The sequence below is a fragment of the Sciurus vulgaris genome, assembly GCF_902686455.1.
Source record: "Sciurus vulgaris genome assembly, chromosome: 10".
NCBI classification, from domain to species: Eukaryota; Metazoa; Chordata; class Mammalia; order Rodentia; family Sciuridae; genus Sciurus; species Sciurus vulgaris.
The window spans coordinates 70,225,153-70,243,478 of record NC_136470.1 but is presented as its reverse complement, the minus strand read 5'-3'; the positions used below and the strand labels follow the sequence as shown (position 1 = coordinate 70,243,478).

Below are 18,326 nucleotides of genomic sequence, written 5' to 3'. Positions count from 1 at the left end.
GTGAAATGCTTCCCTGTTATGATCAGAAATAACTCTAGGGTCTCTTGGGGCATCTGGATTTACTGTGGAGTCAAATATTTAAAAGTAGATTAAACACTTCAGTCTAGTATAAATACTAAGAAGAAGAATAAAACTTTGGCTAGCTCCTGATTCTTACAGGAGATATATTTTAGGGAAATACTGTTTTAAGCAAAATTTTTGAAGAGAAGCCTGTTTCAGTAGATTTTAGGAAAGATTTCACTAGTTTTTTTCTGCGATGAAGAGAAAGGCCTCCCAATAGAATGAACTTTGATGAAGAAGATGATAGACAACGATATGGTGCCTGCTAGACAGTCACACTGTTAAGCATGCTGGTTGTTTCTTCACGTGAAAGTTCACTTTTCCTTTGTTGAACCTTAAAATTCCTTTCTGGGGTCTCTTGTCTCCAAACGTTAGCTTGCAGAAGTTTTTCTTCTTCTTTTAAATGTGAGGTAGCAGGTGATGTAAAACCAAACAAAAGCCTCTGTGTCTGCTTTAGAGATGGATATATTTTAATGGTTATTGGTTAAAATGAAAGAATAATTTTCCCTTTAAATGTGTCTTTCAGGTCTTCTTATTGGTATGACATTGTTATCTATATTGAATAATCATTGTTTTTTAAAGTAAGATGGAACCAAATTAGTTATAATCTGATTTACTTTTTTCTTTTTGAGGTACTGGGAATTGAACCCAGGGGCACTCAATCACTGAGCTACATATGCAGCCCTTTCTACCTTTTTTATATTTTATTTTTTTGAGATTAGGTTTTGCTAAATCTAAGTTGCCTAGGCTGAATAGGAACTTGGAATCCTCCTTCCTCAGCCTCCAGAGTCGCTGATACTATATGCAGTTGCCACCTGCTGCATGTGGGCTCTTGTATTCTTTTTATTTTTTCTATATTGGAAAAATTGCTTTTATAAACAGGTTATTCTGTGTATACTGAATTCCAGGTTTGTTTGTTTTTTTTCTGTTTTCTTCCGCATGTGTGTATATGTGTGCGTCTGCATAGTAGAGATTGAACCCAGGTCCTTGAACTTCATAAACATATGCCCTACGAACCAGCCCTGCTGCATTTTGGGTTTTTAACTGTGACATACATTTTACATTGCACCTGTGTTCCAACAAAAAATAACTAAAACAAATCAATTGTTTGCTGTGAGGAAGTTTTTTAGTTTGAATGAATCCCATTTATTGATTTTTTAATTTTACTACTTGCACTTTAGGGGTCTTGTTAAGGAAGTCAGTTTGTAAGCCGACATGATGGAGATTTGGAGTTACCTTTTTTCCTATTAGGTGTAGGGTCTCTGTTCTGGTGCCTAACTCCTTGATCTTTGATTTGAGTTTTGTGCAGGGTGAGAGATAGCAGTTTAATTTCATTTTGTTACATATGTGTTTCCAGTTTTCTCAGCACCGTTTTCTCCAGTGTATGTTTTCAGTGCCTTTGTGTAGTGTGAGATAACTGTATTTATGTGGGTTTGTCTCTGTGTCTTCTTTCTGTACGATTGGTCTATGTGTCTGTTTTGGTGCCAGTACCATGCTATTTTTGTTGCTATGTCTCTGTAAGTATAGTTTAAGGTCTGGTATTGTGATGCCTCCTGCTTCATTTTTCTTGTTAAGGATTGCTTTGTCTATTTTGGGTCGCATATTTTTCCAAATGAATTTTATGATAGCCTTTTCTGTTTCTATGAAGAATGTCATTGGGATTTTAATAGGAATTGCATTGAATCTGTATAACACTTTTGGTAGTATGTTTTGACAGTATTAATTCTGCCTATCCAAGAACATGGGAGATCTTTCCATCTTCTAAAGTCTTCAGTTAGACTATTTGAGTGTAATGAACCGAGATGTGGATCTTTGTGTTTATCATAACAGGGGTTCATTGAGCTTCATAAATTTACATAGTGTAATGATGTTTGATTCATTCCATTATTTTTTTCCTTCCCCCCCAAACCCTCCCACCTCTCTTTTCCCTCTATACAGTCCCTCCTTCCTCCATTCTTGTCCCACTCCCACCCCCCATTAAGTGTCATCATCCGCTTATCAGTGAGATCATTTCTCTTTTGGATTTTTGAGATTGGCTTATCTCACTTAACATGATATTCTCCAATTTCATCCATTTGCCTGCAAATGCCATAATTTTATCATTCTTTATAGCTGAGTAATATTCCATTGTATATATATACCACAGTTTCTTTATCCATTCATCAATTGAAGGGCATCTAGGTTGGTTCCATAACTTGGCTATTGTGAATTGAGCCGCTATGAACATTGATGTGGCTGTATCTCTGTAGTGTGCTGATTTTAAGTCCTTTGGGTATAGGCCGAGGAGTGGGATAGCTGGGTCAAATGGTAGGTCCATTCCAAGTTTTCTAAGGAATCTCCACACTGCTTTCCAGAGTGGCTGCACTAATTTGCAGTCCCACCAGCAATGTATGAGTGTACCTTTTCCCCCACATCCTCTCCAACACCTATTGTTGCTTGTGTTCTTCATAATCGCCATTCTAATTGGGGTGAGATGGAATCTTAGTGTAGTTTTGATTTGCATTTCTCTTATTACTAAAGATGTTGAACATCTTTTCATATATCTGTTGATTGCTTGTACATCTTCTGTGAAGTGTCTGTTCATTTCCTTAGCCCATTTGTTGATTGGGTTATTTGTATTCTTAGTGTAGAGTTTTTTGAGTTCTTTATATATTCTGGAAATTAGTGCTCTATCTGAAGTATGAGAGGCAAAGATATTCTCCCACTCTGTAGGCACTCTCTTCACATTGCTGATAGTTTCCTTTGCTGAGAGAAAGATATTTAGTTTGAATCTATCCCAGTTATTGATTCTTGCTTTTATTTCTTGTGCTATGGGAGTCCTGTTAAGGAAGTCTGATCCTAAGCCAACAAGGTGAAGATTTGGACCTACTTTTTCTTCTATAAGATGCAGGGTCTCTGGTCTGATTTCAAGGTCCTTGATCCACTGTGAGTTGAGTTTTGTGCAGGGTGAGAGATAGGGGTTTTTTTTTTTTTTTTTTTTTGTACGTGCAAACCCATTCCATGTATTAAAGGTGCTGAGTGCTGTGGAAGGGCAAGTTAAGACATGAAGGGGGAAGAGGACTGGGGTGAGGGGAGGTGTCTGTGGTTTTAAACGAAGGTCACAGGCTAGGGATATGTCTCAGTGGTAAAGCATGTATGAGACCCATGTTTGATCACCAGCACTACAAAAAATAAAATAAATTAAAAAAAAAAACAACAAATAGCTGGGCACGGTGGTGCACGCTTGTAATCCCAGCAGCTCAGGAAGCTGAGGCAGGAGAATCTTGACTTCAAAGCCAGCCTCAGCAACAGTGAGGTGCAAGGCAACTCAGTGAGACCCTGTCTTTAAATAAAATACAAAATAGAGCTGGGGATGTGGCTCAGTGGTTCAGTGCCCCTGAGTTCAATCCCAGGTAACAACAACAAAAAAAGAACAAATAAATGAGAATCAGAGCAGGCCTCACTGGGGGTGATGTAGGAGCACACCATTAGGAGCAGGAGAGCCAGGCAGAGGAGGGGCTGCTCCAGGGAGGGGCACTCAGACAGGCACCACTGGAGAGACAGATGGTAACCATGTAATCACAGACTGCATCAGTGGTTTAAGCCAGGCACAGCATCTACACACGTCACCACAGTGCCTGGTGTACAGAGGTACTCAAAAACCACCGAACGAAATGCTGGTAGAGCTAGGAGCTGTGTGGGTCGCGAGGAACCCAATCTGCCCTCCCCCATTACCTTACGGTTGGGTAAAGTGAAGCCCAGAGAGGCTTTGGTGGCTCACCCAGCCCCCTTGGGCCTGGATCCAGGGCACAAAGCTGTGCACGTGCTCCACGCTGAGTCCACCCAGGGTGCCCCCGAGTCGGGCCACCCGCCGGCTTAGCTCCAGGGCCAGAGCCAGGCGGGCGAGGGGTTTCCGGGAAGGTGGTGGGGGCCCAGGGCATGGAAACGAGGGACTTGTGCGGCTTGGGCGAGGGCTGACCTCCCGGCTGGAGAAGAGCTCCACTAGGCGGACGAAAGAGCCTGCAGACAGGCGGGCCAGCTTGCGACAAAGGGCTGGGTCGGAGGCCAGCTTCTGGTTGATGACTTCTGCCTCTTCTTCCAGCAAGGTCACCAGCCTTCGCAGCAGGGCTTCCTTCTCTGTGGGTGGCGGACCCTGTAACTCTGGGCTTGGGGGAGATCTCAGTTGCTCTTGGACCAGCTGTTCCAGCCGCTGGGCCACCAGGGCATAGAAGTCTGGAGTAGCTGGACCAGGTTCTGAACCATAGCAGGGGCGGAGGGGTAGGGAACAAGGCCGAGGGGACTCAGGGGGAGCTGCTCCTCGACCCAGTGGACAGGGAAGACATCTTCGAAGGCGACTCGGGAAGTCTGTTGGCTCCTCTTGGGCAGGGCTCCTGGATGGGGTAGGGACAGGGGGCTCAGCCGCCTCACCCCGCCTGAGGAAGGCAGCTAGAACCCTCAGCGTGTCCTCCCGGAGCCCCAGTTCCTCTGAGCCTGCCATGGAGGCACCTGGTCCCGGGCCCCACCGCCTCTGTCTCCGCCTCCACTCAGGTTGTACAAACTTTTTTGAGATAGGGGTTTAGTTTCATTCTGTTGCATATGGATTTCCAGTTTTCCCAGCACCATTTGATGAAGAGGCTATCTTTTCTCCATTGCATATTTTTGGCCCCTTTGTCTAGTATGAGAACATTGTATTTATTTGGGTTTGTGTCCGTGTCCTCTATTCTGTACCATTGATCTACCTGTCTATTTTGGTGCCAATACCATGCTGTTTTTGTTACTATTGCTTTGTAGTATAGTTGAAGTTCTGGTATTGCGATACCCCCTGTTTCATTCTTCCTGCTAAGGATTGCTTTAGTATTCTGGGTTTCTTATTCTTCCAGATGAATTTCATGATTGCTTGCTCTATTTCTGTGAGGTACATCATTGGGATTTTAATTGGAATTGCATTGAATCTGTAGAGCACTTTTGGTAGTATGGCCATTTTGACAATATTAATTCTGCCTATCCAAGAACATGGGAGATCTTTCCATCTTCTAAGGTCTTCCTTAATTTCTTTCTTCAGTGTTTTGTAGTTTTCATTGTAGAGTTCTTTTACCTCTTTGGTTAGATTGATACCCAAGTATTTTATTTTTTTTGAGGCTATTGCAAATGGAGTTGTTTTCCTCATTTCCCTTTTAGCCGTTTCATCGCTTGCGTATAAAAATGCTGTAGATTTATGCGTGTTGATTTTATAGCCTGTTATTTTGCTGAATTCATTGATGAGGTCTAGAAGTTTTCTGGAGGAGGTTTTTGAATCCTCTAAATATAGAATCATGTCATCCGCAAATAGTGACAGCTTAAGTTCCTCTTTTCCTATTCGTATCCCTTTAATTTCTTTAGTCTGTCTAATTGCTCTGGCTAGAGTTTCGAGGACAATGTTGAATAGAAGTGGTGAAAGAGGACATCTCTGTCTTGTTCCCGTTTTTAAAGGGAATGGTTTCAGTTTTCCTCCATTAAGAATGATGTTGGCCATGGGCTTAGCATAAATAGCCTTTACAATGTTCAGGTATGTTCCTACTATCCCTATTTTTTCTAGTGTTTTGAGCATGAAGGGGTGTTGTATTTTGTCAAACGCTTTTTCTGCGTCAATTGAAATAACCATATGATTCTTATCCTTAAGTCTATTGACATGATGGATTACGTTTATTGATTTACGGATGTTAAACCATCCTTGCATTCCAGAAATGAACCCCACTTGATCGTGGTGCACAATTTTCTTAATACGTTTTTGGATACGGTTTGCCAATATTTTGTTAAGGATCCTAGCATCTATTTTCATCAAGGATATTGGTCTAAAATTTTCTTTCCTTGATGTGTCTTTTCCTGGTTTGGGTATGAGGGTGATATTAGCTTCATAGAATGAGTTCAGTAGGGTACCCTCCTTTTCTATTTCCTGGAATACTTTGAGAAGTATTGGAATGAGTTCTTCTTTGAAGGTCTTGTAGAACTCGGCTGAGAATCCGTCTGGTCCTGGGCTTTTCTTGGATGGTAGATTTTTAATGGCTTCTTCTATTTCATTGCTTGATATTGATCTGTTTAAATTGTGTATGTCCTCCTGGTTCAGTTTGGGAGGAGCATATGTCTCTAGAAATTTGTCAGTGTCTTCGGTACTTTCTATTTTGTTGGAATACAGATTTCCAAAGTAGCTTCTCATTATGTTCTGTATCTCAGTGGTGTCTGTTGTGATATTTCATTTTGCATCATGTGTTTTAGTAATTTGAGTCTTCTCTCTCCTTCTCTTTGTTAGTGTGGCTAAGGGTTTATCTATTTTGTTTACTTTCTCAAAGAACCAACTTTTTGTTATGTCAATTTTTTGAATAGTTTCTTTTGTTTCAATTTCATTGATTTCAGCTCTGATTTTAATTATTTCCTGTCTTTTACTACTTTTGCTGTTATTCTGATCTTCTTTTTCTAGGGCTTTGAGCTGTAATGTTAGATCATTTAATTGTTGACTTTTCATTCTTTTCTGGAATGCGCTCCATGCAATGAATTTTCCTCTTAATACCGCTTTCATAGTGTCCCAGAGATTTTGATATGTTGTATCATCATTCTCATTGACCTCTAAGAATTTTTTAATCTCCTCCCTGATGTTTTTTGTTATCCATGTTTCATTCAATAGCATATTATTTAGTCTCCAAGTGTTGGAGTAATTTCCTTTTTTTACCTTGTCATTGATTTCTACTTTCAGTCCATTATGATCTGATAGAACACAAGGCAATATCTCTGTTTTTTTGCATTTCCTAAGGGTTGCTTTGTGGCATAACATATGGTCTATTTTCGAGAAGGTTCCATGTGCTGCTGAGAAGAAAGTGTATCCGCTCGTTGATGGATGGAATATTCTATATATGTGTATTAAGTCTAGGTTATTGATTGTGTTATTGAGTTCTATGGTTTCTTTGGTTAGATTTTGTTTGGAAGATCTATCTAGTGGTGACAGCGGTGCGTTAAAGTCGCCCAGAATTATTGTGTTGTGGTCTATGTGATTCTTGAAATTGAGAAGGATTTGTTTGATGTACAGGGATGCACCATTGTTTGGGGCATAAATATTTACTATCGTTATGTCTTCCTGATTTATGGTTCCCTTAAGCAGTATGAAATGTCCTTCTTTATCCCTTTTGACTAACTTTGGCTTGAAGTCCACTTTATGTGATATAAGGATGAAACCCCTGCTTTTTTACTGGGACCATGTGCGTGGTAGGTTTTTTCCCGTCCTTTCACCTTTAGTCTGTGGATGTCTTTTTCTATGAGATGAGTCTCTTGCAGGCAGCATTTTGTTGGGTCTTTCTTTTTAATCCATTCTGCCAGTCTATGTCTTTTGATTGATGAGTTTAGGCCATTAACGTTCAGGGTTATTATTGAGAAATGATTTGTATTCCCAGTCATTTGGTCTTAGTTTTGGTTTTTAAGTTGGCTTGGTTTCTCCTTTGAGTGGTTTTTCTCTAAGGTAGTTACTCCCTTTGCTGACCTACATTGTTGTTTTTCATTTCCTCCTCATGGAATATTTTGTTGAGAACATTCTGTAGTGTAGGCTTTCTATTTGTAAATTCTTTTAACTTTTGTTTATCATGGAAGGATTTTATTTCATCTTCAAATCTGAAGGTTAGTTTTGCTGGGTATAGGATTCTTGGTTGGCAACCATGTTCTTTCAGAGCTTGAAATATGTTGGTCCAGGCCCTTCTAGCTTTTAGAGTCTGGGTTGAGAAGTCTGCTGCTATCCGTATTGGTCTCCCCCTATATGTCATCTGATGCTTTTCTCTCGCGGCCTTCAAAATCCTATCTTTATTTTGAATGTTAGGCATTTTCATTATAATGTGCCTTGGTGTGGATCTGTTGTGATTCTGTGCATTTGGCGTTCTGTAAGCCTGTTGTATTTGATTTTCCATTTCATTCTTTAGGTTTGGGAAATTTACTGATATTATTTCATTGAATAGGTTGTTGATTCCTTTGGTTTGTATCTCTGTGCCTTCCTCAATCCCAATAATTCTTAAATTTGGTCTTTTCATGATGTCCCATAGTTCTTGGAGAGTCTGTTCATGATTTCTTACGATCTTCTCTGTTTGTGCAACTTTATTTTCAAGATTAAATATTTTGTCTTCATTGTCTGAGGTTCTGTCTTCCAAATGGTCTAGTCTGTTGGTTTTGCTTTCCATTGAGTTTTTTATTTGGTTTATTGTCTCCTCATTTGAAGGATTTCCGTTTGGTATTTTTTTTGAGAATCTCTATCTCTTTTTTGAAATGATCTTTTGCTTCCTGCAGGTGCTCTTTCAGCTTATTGGTGTTATCATTCATTGCCTGCATTTGCTCTCTTATCTCATCCTTTGCTTCGCGAATCATCTTAAGCATGTATAATCTGAAGTCCTTTTCTGACATTTCTTCTAACATACTGTCATTGGATTCTATTACTATAGAATCTAGATTTGTTTGGATCATTTTCTTCCCTTGTTTTTTCATGTTGTTCATGTATCTTCCCCTCTAGCGCTGCAGATCTGAGGTATTGCAGATTTCCCCCTATAGCCTTATAGTGGCCCTATTGGTGTCCAAAACCCTTTCTTTAAGGGGAGATCAATATTAGCAGTACCCAAATCAGACACTATGCAATTCTAGACCAAATAGCCCCTATGGGGACAATAACATCATGTAAATAAGGGAGAAAGTGACTCTGAGGGAACAGGGAAACAGAAGGAAAAGAAAGCAAGAAACGTAAAGAAATAAAAACTTAAATATTTTTTTTAAAAGGAGAAAAAAGAAAATCTACTGTAAACAGTCATATACTAATGAAACCTCCTGATGTATGAGAGGTACCTGACAATGGGCTTCAAACCTGCAGCAGGCGTTGCAAGATGGCATTTGCCCCACCCGAAGATCGGAGCTACGGCTTCCAGGATTATCCAAGATGGCTGCTCTGGCTTCCAAATGTGTTGGCAAATGGGGAGCTGCAGCTCAGGTGTGGACGTGGTCAGCTGGAGGTCCTGGAGACAGGATGCAGTTGGTCCGGCAGTGGTCCTGGAGGTCGGGTGTGTTTGGTGTGGTTGTGGGATCCAGGAGGCCGGGTGCAATCAGTTGGTCTGGGTTCCCGGTGATAGGGCACAGTCAGTTGGTCTGGGGGTCCTGGCAGCAGGGAGCAGTCAGTTGATGTGAGGGCCCCAGAGGCAGGGAGTGATCGGTCGGGCTGAGGGATCCTGGAGACAGGACTCAGTCAGTCCGGCCAGGGGTCCTACAGGGCCTGGCTGTTGTCTCAAAATGGCGGCAGCTACGTGTAATCAAACCTGCAGGTACTGTAACAGTGAACTTCCAGGAAGCAGCAGGCAGCTGGTTCTCCACTGACGGTCTGCGGTCAATCTGCTGGCAGCTGTCCACCATCGGGAGGTGAACCTCGAGCGTTGGGTGATGGATAGGGTCAAGGCAAGCAGTGGACAGGCGAGAGGCAGGCAAATGGCGATGACAAACGCCGAAAGGATGAGCCGGTGGTGAGTGAAGAGAGCTAGCGCCGGGAAAGATGGACAGTTTCAGAGGTCTTAGTCCACAGATGGTGGGTTCCATTCCTCAGGGCAGAACATCATGGTGGAAGAGTGTGGCAGAAGGAAACAGCTCACCAGGTTTGATCCGGTCCTCTTATCTCTTCACTGCTCCACAATTTCCACATATACAACTGGCACCAAAGTTGTGAGGTGTTGCTAGAGCTTCTCAAGCACAGTGGTTCTCAGATGTGAGCATGCATCATAGTCTCTGCAGTCTTTCTTATCTTCTTTCTTTCTATTGGATAATTTGTTTCCCTGCTTCCAATTCACTGATTTTTTAAAAATATCATCTCATATATTTTCTTGACCCATGGTGAACCTTTCTTTTTCCTTTTTTTTTTTTTTTTTTTTAACTATACTCTTCAACTCTGGTTAATTTTCTCATTTAAAGGTTAATATTTCCAGCGGACTGGAGCTGTGGTTCAGTGGTAGAGGTCTTGCCTAGGCTTTCACAGTGTCCTCAGTTGCAGGGGGGAAAAAGTTAGTATTTCTTTTTTGATATTCCATGTTTATTGTGTAACTATCATCATATCATTTAAAAATTTTTAAATATAATTTTGTTTAATTCTTGGAACCAAATTATAGTAGCTCCTTTGTATTCTTTGTTTTCTAAATCCAATTGCTGTGTCTACCAGGAATCATTTTCTATTGACTGCTTAAAAAGGAATAAACCTACCTGAATATAGGTCAGGATTCTCATGTTTTTAAAATATTCTGAAGGTTGTTGTTTTGAGGTGTTTTGTTTACTTATTTGTTTATGTTTTGTATCTTACCTGATTATAATCTGTGAACTCTTTCTCCCCAAAAGTTAGAAGCCTTTGAATTCTCTGTTAATTTTTTAATTCTTTAATTTTTTTTTAGCGTGGTTTCTTTGGGTTCAGCTCTTTCTCTGCATAGGTTAGTGGCCAGAAACTGTGGCCACTAGTGGTTGAGTGGTTGAACCCATAGTTCTATGGGTTAGGAATCGTGCTGACATACTTTGAGTTTATAAGGCTCTCATCACTTTTTTTTTTTTTTTTTTTTTTTTGTGGTGCTGCAAGGCAAACACTCTACAAACTGACCTATCTCCCCAGCCCACTCTCATCTCTTTTTGATGATTAGAGTTTGGACAGTTCTCAAGTTGTCCTTGACTTTTACTTTCTCTGAGTCACTCTTTGGTGTCCTATATGTGTACACAGCCTCTCAGTTCATTGGAATAAAGAAGGGAGCTTATTTAGGCCCCTTGTGCTTCTCTGATTTCTCAGATCTCCCTGTTAACTTTCTGAATGTTCTGCTATGATAAATCTACCTTCACAGACTAAGGTGGGTGGCCGAGGGAGAAATGATAACATCCCCCAGCAGGAAGACTTTTTCACTGTCTTAACTGTAGCATCTACAAGTGTTTCATGAATAATGACTTCTCAGTTTGTTATTTCCTTTGATCATTTAATTTCCACAGTCCTAAATGGTTATTTTCTATATTACAGTCCTATTTTATAGGCATTTTGAGGGAGTGAGTTTACTAATCTCATCATTCCTCTGTGACTGGAAATCTGTCCACTTCTAAAACTTTCTAACCTCTTAATACCTTCCTAAACCTCCTCCTGCACCACTGTAATTCAGTCCAGTTAGGTTTTGGTTGGGGGGGGGGGGGTGTTGGTACTAGAGTTTGAACCCAGTCCCAGTTATGCTTTACCACTGAGCTGTATCCTCAGTCCTTTTGTTGTTTTTGAGAAAGGGGTCTTGCTAAATTGCCAAGGGCCTTGCTAAATTGCAAGGCTAATCTCAAATTGGGAATCCTCCTTTCTCAACCTCTTGAGTTGCTGGGATTACAGATGTGTGCCACTGTGCCCAGCTCAATCCAGTTAGGCTCTTGTCACCACTGTTCTATGGAAACTACTCTAGTAAGAGTCATCAATGTCCTGCATTCGCCATAACAATTGTCAGTTTTGTGTGTGTGAGTGTGTGTGTGTGTGTGTGTGTGTGTTTCTCAGCAACTTTTCACATAAATGGTCACTCACTTTTTCTGAAATTTCTATTCAGCTTCTAAGATAATATTCCTCCTATCTTCCCATTCATTGATTACTTCTATTACTTTTCATTCCATGAATTTCTCTCTCCTTATGTGGAACCTTCCCTAGGTGATACCATCAGATCCCTTTGACTTAAATCCCTTTTATTCAAATGAACCTTAGATACATTTTTCTAACCCTGGCTTCTACCTTGAACCTCACTTGGCTATATAATAAGGATTTTAAATGTAACTGGAAAACAGAACTCTTGTTCCACTTTCTCCTCCAAACTGATTCTCTTCAATTTTTGGAGGTTTCATGTGGTTCTGACTTTTGTATCATTCAAGTTGGTGTAAAGATCTTACCTTCCTCATAAGATCTTCTCTGACTTTCTGATCTAAAATATAGCCTTTTCTCCCTATCATGATCCATCCTTTTACTCTGAATGAATATGTATTATTTATTTACTCCCTTTTTTCTCTCTATAATGTTTCATGACAGTAGGAACTTTGTTAGTCCTTTTCATTTTTCACATCCTTCAATACTGAACAGTATGCCTGCCATAGAATTAGTACATTGTATTTGTAGAATAATAGTGTTTTCTACTGTAGAATTGATATCATTGGTCAGCTAATAAAGACTCAGTAAACATGGTTAGAATTGGGATAGTTGCATATTTAAATGTATCTTAGGCCTGGAACTTCGTTTACCTAACATTGGCTTAACTAATGCTTATAAATATTGCTCTGCGAAAATTGTCTTTTGGCTCTTTTAGGGAATTGTGTGTTGCCCGGGGACAGATACCTGGGGATCAGATGCATTAAAAACTGATGAGGTTACAGCCCTAAACATTTCTTAAAAACCCCACTTCTGAATATTACTGCATTGGGGACTGAACCTTTAGCATATGAACCTTTGAGGGACATTCCATGTACCTAAAGTCTAGAAAAACAGATAGCTTATTTTTAACATAGTTGTGTATGTTAAAAACAATTTTACTAGCTTGTATATCATGAAGAGGTATGTCTTGGTTACTGGCTGGGTGTGGTGGCATTAACCTGTTATCCCAGCGAGTTGGGAGGCTCCAGGAGGATCTCAAGTTCAAAGCTAACCTCAGCAATTTAGTGAAGTCCTACGCAACTTAGCGAGACCTTGTCTCAAAATAAAAAATAAAAGGGACCGGAGATGTGGCTCAGTGGTTAACTGCCTCTGAGTTCAATCTCTGGTACCAAACAAAAACAAAAAACACAAACCTGGCAATTCTCTACACAAGTGTGCTTCCTACATGTGAACTGGCAAAGTGTAGAAATTCTTCTACAAACCACTTCTGTTTGGAACAGAAATGGACGCAGGTTCAAGTTTGGTAATGTTTTCTGTGTCCTTCTCTATTCCATGGTCAAAACTCAAAGAGTATGACATCAGTTATTATCTTTGTTAAAGCAGTTGAACTATATTATATGTTTATTGCTTCAGTTACGCATTTTGTAACAAGTAATGGAATGACAGATTGGTGTCTTTTAAGAATTTAAATATTACTGCATACATAAACCCAGTTCTGAAGGTCATTTAAAGACTATTCACTTATTTCTCCTATCTTCTAAAAACTAGAGCCCAATCTGTTCTAAGGTAGTTTTGCTTTTTTGACTCGCTGGTCCCTAAACATCCTCAACTTTCTCTTTCATGGGCTCTTTTGTGACCATAATTATCCTTTCCAGATTCCCAGGCATATACCTCATTTTTTTTAGCTTTCTGAATTATTATAGTATAAAAAGCTGAGTTTTTTTTTTTTTTTTTTTTTTTTTTTTGGTCACATAGCTGGTAGTTTGGTATTTTTGACAGCCACTAGAATATTGTTGGAATATGTACTCTTTGTTAATAATCTGTTTAAATTTACTATTACAGTAGAATAAGATATTTAAAAGTCATATTATTTAATGTTTAATTATCAGGCGATGTGAGCGTAACTTTGAAATTTCCCAAAGGAAGTTTCTGTAGTCTATAAATCTGTCAGGACTGCACATGTCTTTTTCTAGTTAACTCCTGGTGTTTTTCACTGTATCTGAGAAAGAAATGGGATTGTTAAGTGTCTCATTTGATCCCTACTTAATTTGCTTTTTAAGAAGTTTGATTTATTTTTTATTATTAGTGGCAAAAAAAATATAGTAGTAACAGCAGCTCATTTCAAATATTTCTTCCAAATCATAGACCAGTGCTTCTCAAGTTATATGTGGTAAAGCACCAATTTCTATAATTTTTAATTCCCCAGACTGATAGTTTTGCAAATATAATACAAATGAATTACTAGAAAAGTAAAAGTTTTAAAAATACAAAATACAGGTCTCAATTCTTATTATCAGATTCATAGATAAAAAATTAGTCTGTCAAATTGCTATAAAAGATTTTAAACCCTCAATTTCGAATCTTATTACTGAGCAGTAACAAATAGTTCATGGACTAGTAACAAATAGTTTGCAGTTCAGTTCTGGTCTACCAACTGTACTTTTTAATAGCATATACATAGCTTGCTCTTTGTAGTGTTTAATGTTATTTCAGGAGCATCTTGGTGATTATGATGGAATAATTGTTGTCTTTTAAAAATTATTTTCATGTGTTTTCTTTTCAGAACCGAGAACTCCAGATCATGAGAAAGCTAGATCACTGTAACATAGTCCGATTGCGGTATTTCTTCTACTCAAGTGGTGAGAAGGTAGGTATAACAGAGAGTATGTATTAAATAATACAATAAACTTGTTATTTTTCGAGAAATAATACCTCCCCACCTCTACCCTAGCAAAATAGTTGCTAATTGAAAGAAAGCATTCAAAGCACAGGCCCAAGAAATGGTCATTGAATATCATTAGTTATAACAGGAACATGCTAATGAGAATATAAAGGGAATGAATATTTAAGAATTTCTCCTTTTTTTTTTAAACATCTGTCTTTAGTTTATATATTTTTATTAATATGTCTATGTTTTCATGAAATCACTTCATCTGTTTATTGTAGGGAGGAAAATTATGTCAATTTGTTAGGTGGAAATTGATGTGAGATGAAGAGGAAGTAGGAGGACTTTGATAGGACTAGAAAGAGGGTTATAAATTAGGAAGTAAGTTTAATTGGTCTTTGGTAGGAAAAAAAAATACAGTATACAGAGCTTACTATAAATTGTCACAATTTCTGATCACATTTAGTTTTGTGAAAGTAAAGGATAATTCAGACTTTGTGCCAAGAATGCTCCTCTTACCTTTCTCCTCCCTTGGTCTTTCTCTTCAGAAGATGCAATAACTAATGTTAATGTAATCAGTGGAGAAAGAAGCAAAGAAAACCAGTTTCTTCTGCTGTACTTTGGTCTTTTTCTACTGTCTATTCTTTTCCCCAGTTTCAGTATTTCCTTACATTGTTTTCTTCATTGATTTGGGGTGCAAGAACCTGGCAAGTAACATAGAAACCTCACTTGTGTGTGTGTGTGTGTTTTTTTTTTTTTTTTTTTTTTTTTTTGTGAGGGGGAGAGGGGCAAAGTAAATATGACTGAATAAATTCACTTGATATTTTGGACTTCAGATTTTATGCACATAATATGTAATGTTCTTAGATCCATAACTGTACTTAGATTTTCTTGGAAATTCTTTTTATTTTCACATGATAAACCCAGTGATATAGGAGAAGACCTATGTATTTAAGCCAAGGTGGTGGTGTCCATGTCTATAGATCTATAATTGTGTATACATTTGTATGTCATAACTAATATGTGTTACCAGCCATAATTAGTAAATTCGTCCTTTATCAATACTTGTTTCTCAATTCTTTTTTAAGTTTAAATTTTGCCTCTGTTCGTATGGAAATCATAAACCCTAATAGATATTTGAGTTCTCTTATTTCTAAATCTAATTACTTGGTTCATGCACCTACTGCCTTATACTATCTTTAATCTTAGCTGTTTTGGCCTTTGTTTTTCTTTGCCTTCCCAAATAAGATTATGGAGCATCTGTTATGTTCACAGCACTCTGAAAATGAAATTTTGCATCCTCATGGCTTTTTGTTATTAGATGCTAGACATCATAATACCCCAGGAAGGAAAGTAAAGGTCAGAGTTATTTATTTCTGTGAGCCACTAGATTATGTATAAATTCATTTGCGAAGGCCTCCTTACAAAGTCCCTAAATATTTTCTCTTGATTGCTTAATTTGCATGGCTCTCCCTATATGTCAAGTACTGGTTTAATGCTTCATAAATATTAGCTCATTCAACTTCTGTGAAATTCAAGTGTAGAAAGGTAAGAATATCAGACCTTGAAATGTAAGATACCTGATGGCTTGCCGTCTGGTTTTGGTTTGGTGGGAAAAACCCCCATAATTGGCAACCCTTACCCCAGACTTAATCTTGCCTTCATGGTAACAGTTGACCAGCTGTTATCTGAGTACTTCAGAGTAGGACTTCCTCCCTGCTACTGCTTACAGCTTCCTATTTATCTTAAAATCATTCTTATAGATACAGAGATGCCATTAATAGAGGTTAACAAGGACAGTGAACCTCTGTCTATTAGAAAAAAAAAAACTTTCAAATGTTGTATATCTCTTAGAACTTTTTCTTGAGCATTGTAAAATTTCTAAAGTGAAAAACAGATAGCTTAGTTTTGGGTAGCTCCTTAAAATAAAGAAAAAAGTGGGATAGTGCAAAAAATAATTATCTTTGTTTATAAAAAAAAAAAAGGATAAAAGCTTTCTTCTTTTTCTAATAAATGTTTCCCAAAGCACAAATCATTTTACTTTTGGTAACATCCAAATTGCTTAGGTCCCTTGTACTCAGAATCTGTAACAGAGACTCATAGAAGCTGCCTTCACTTAAAGCAGTGACTCTAAACTTTGATCTGCAGGTGTTCTGTGAATAACTGAAAGCAGGGTGACATCTCAGCCTTCATTTTGTATCTGTCTTCTTTCTTCCCTTAAACTTTGTCAAAAGAAAATTTTTTAAAAAGGGAAGTTTTCTGACATGTATACACAGGTTTAAGATTTCCCATAATCTTATAGTCACCAAAAAGATCATTTCTTTTTGCCACTCATAATCTCTACTTATGAATTATTCTAACAGAACTAATGTAGTATTTGATATATCAAGTAGTGAAGTAATTCTAGACATAGGAAAAGATGGGTTCTGCTCTAGGGTTGAGAGATCGGACTCTCCAGGAATAGAGTTCCACTGTTGTTATAGAGAGATTTAAATATCTGTGAATTTCTTACCTGCCCCTAGAGATTATGTATTTCTGAATATAGTAGTCCTATAATTGGTAGGTATTTTTCTAGCAGAAGTGTTGCCCGTGTGTATTTTTGAGAAAAGTTTTGAAGAATGAAATAAAGTTTGAGATGGCCCATGTGATATGTACATAGAGATGTCCAGAAAATAGATACTTGTATGGCTTTACTTACAGTGTTCTAAGTTAACATTGACAAGGTTGGATAAAGAGGGTGTATAGAGTTTCGGGGAGGAAGAAGCCTGGGTGTTGTTTGAGGTCAGGACAGTAAAAGGTCAACAGTTTGACAGTATTTCCTTCTGTTCCTAGAATTTGTTGAGGCGTAAAAACAAACTTATGAGAATGTTATAAGGAAACCAGTACCTTTGGGTGAGATTCAGATTTTGTCTGGGGAAAGGCAATAAAAAGAACCCTCCAATAAGAAAACGAGATTATCAGACAGTTTCTTTTTGGGTTTCGGAGAGCACAGGGGAAAGCTTTGGGAAAGAGATCAGCCATAAGAATACGAGCCTAAATGAGGCCATGAGGAGACATTTAGGGGATGAGTTGAGGTATTGCAAAGATCAGAAGAACAAGAATTCATTGTTTCAGGATTACAGAAATGAAAGACTCAGGTAGGTTCTAGGTTAGATGAATTCAAATGTGTGTGGAAGTTTTAGAAATACTCTATACTCATCTTTGACTCTTTCCCTTTTCATCATTTTCCTTCAGTTTTCTCCAACTCTTTTCTCTCCTCTCTCGAGTCTGTCTCCTTTCTGGATTTCTGCCCTTTCACTCTTAGGTTCTGGATTTCTGTCTTTCTGTCTCTGGGTTTTGTCTTGGTCTTTTTTACCCACTCCTTTCAGATTTCCTTTTCCTCTGTAACTCTCCTTCTGTTTCTGCTCTCTTCTCCCTCTTTCTCTCTTGGTTATTTCCTTCCTGTGGTTCTCCATCAGCCTTTTTCTTTGTCTCTGTACCTCTCTTTTGTTGGATTTCTATTTATCTTTCTTACTTTGTACCTGTGATCCTCTATAAATCTTGTTACTGATTCCTACTTGGCTTGAATTTTTCTCTTAGTGTTCTTTCTCTCTGGGCCTTTATCACTCCCTTTTTTTCAAAAAAATTTTTTTCACAGTCACTGTTCTAACCTTCAACAGTTTTACATATCTTCTTCCATATGTGCTCATTTATATAGGTGTATATGCTTGACTCTTCTTAACCTTACTAAATATTAATGATTTCATTAAAACTTCCTATTGCATCATCATATATAGTTGTGTAATATTCTGTTAAGTTGTACTACATATATTCTTCTTTATTTCCCTGTAGTTATTTTTCATTTGAGAATAGTAGCTAACCTATTTTTGTCTGTAAGCATTTTTCAGATCTGGGTGGAGTTAAAAGTAGTAGTTCTATAATATTAGGTAAATATTTTCATTGACTTCAGTGTGGCTGAATGAGATGTCCATTTTAATGACTCTTTGTGTTGTATTCCACCTTGTCATTTTAAAG

At 38.3% G+C, this 18,326-nt stretch overlaps 2 protein-coding genes across 4 annotated transcripts in view; one reads left to right on the top strand and one right to left on the bottom strand.

Annotated features, from left to right (window-relative positions):
- The window catches only part of GSK3B (glycogen synthase kinase 3 beta), a 209,558-nt gene that overhangs the window by 117,265 nt on the left and 73,967 nt on the right, over positions 1–18,326 (top strand). For all 3 annotated transcript variants that reach the window (XM_079155326.1, XM_079155324.1, XM_079155325.1), the window contains one exon: positions 14,211–14,294. In XM_079155326.1, coding sequence (XP_079011452.1) covers positions 14,211–14,294 — 84 coding nt within the window. The remainder of the gene's footprint in view (positions 1–14,210; positions 14,295–18,326) is intronic.
- Positions 3,744–4,561, bottom strand: LOC306670625 (bcl-2-like protein 12). The gene has a single exon (XM_079155373.1). The coding sequence runs from the start codon at positions 4,535–4,537 to the stop codon at positions 3,776–3,778; it is 762 nt and encodes a 253-aa protein (XP_079011499.1). The 5' UTR covers positions 4,538–4,561; the 3' UTR covers positions 3,744–3,775.

Coding starts and splice junctions, on each gene's coding strand:
- LOC306670625 (XM_079155373.1), bottom strand. CDS start 4,537: ATGGCAGGCTCAGAGGAACTGGGGCTCCGGGAGGACACGCTGAGGGTT.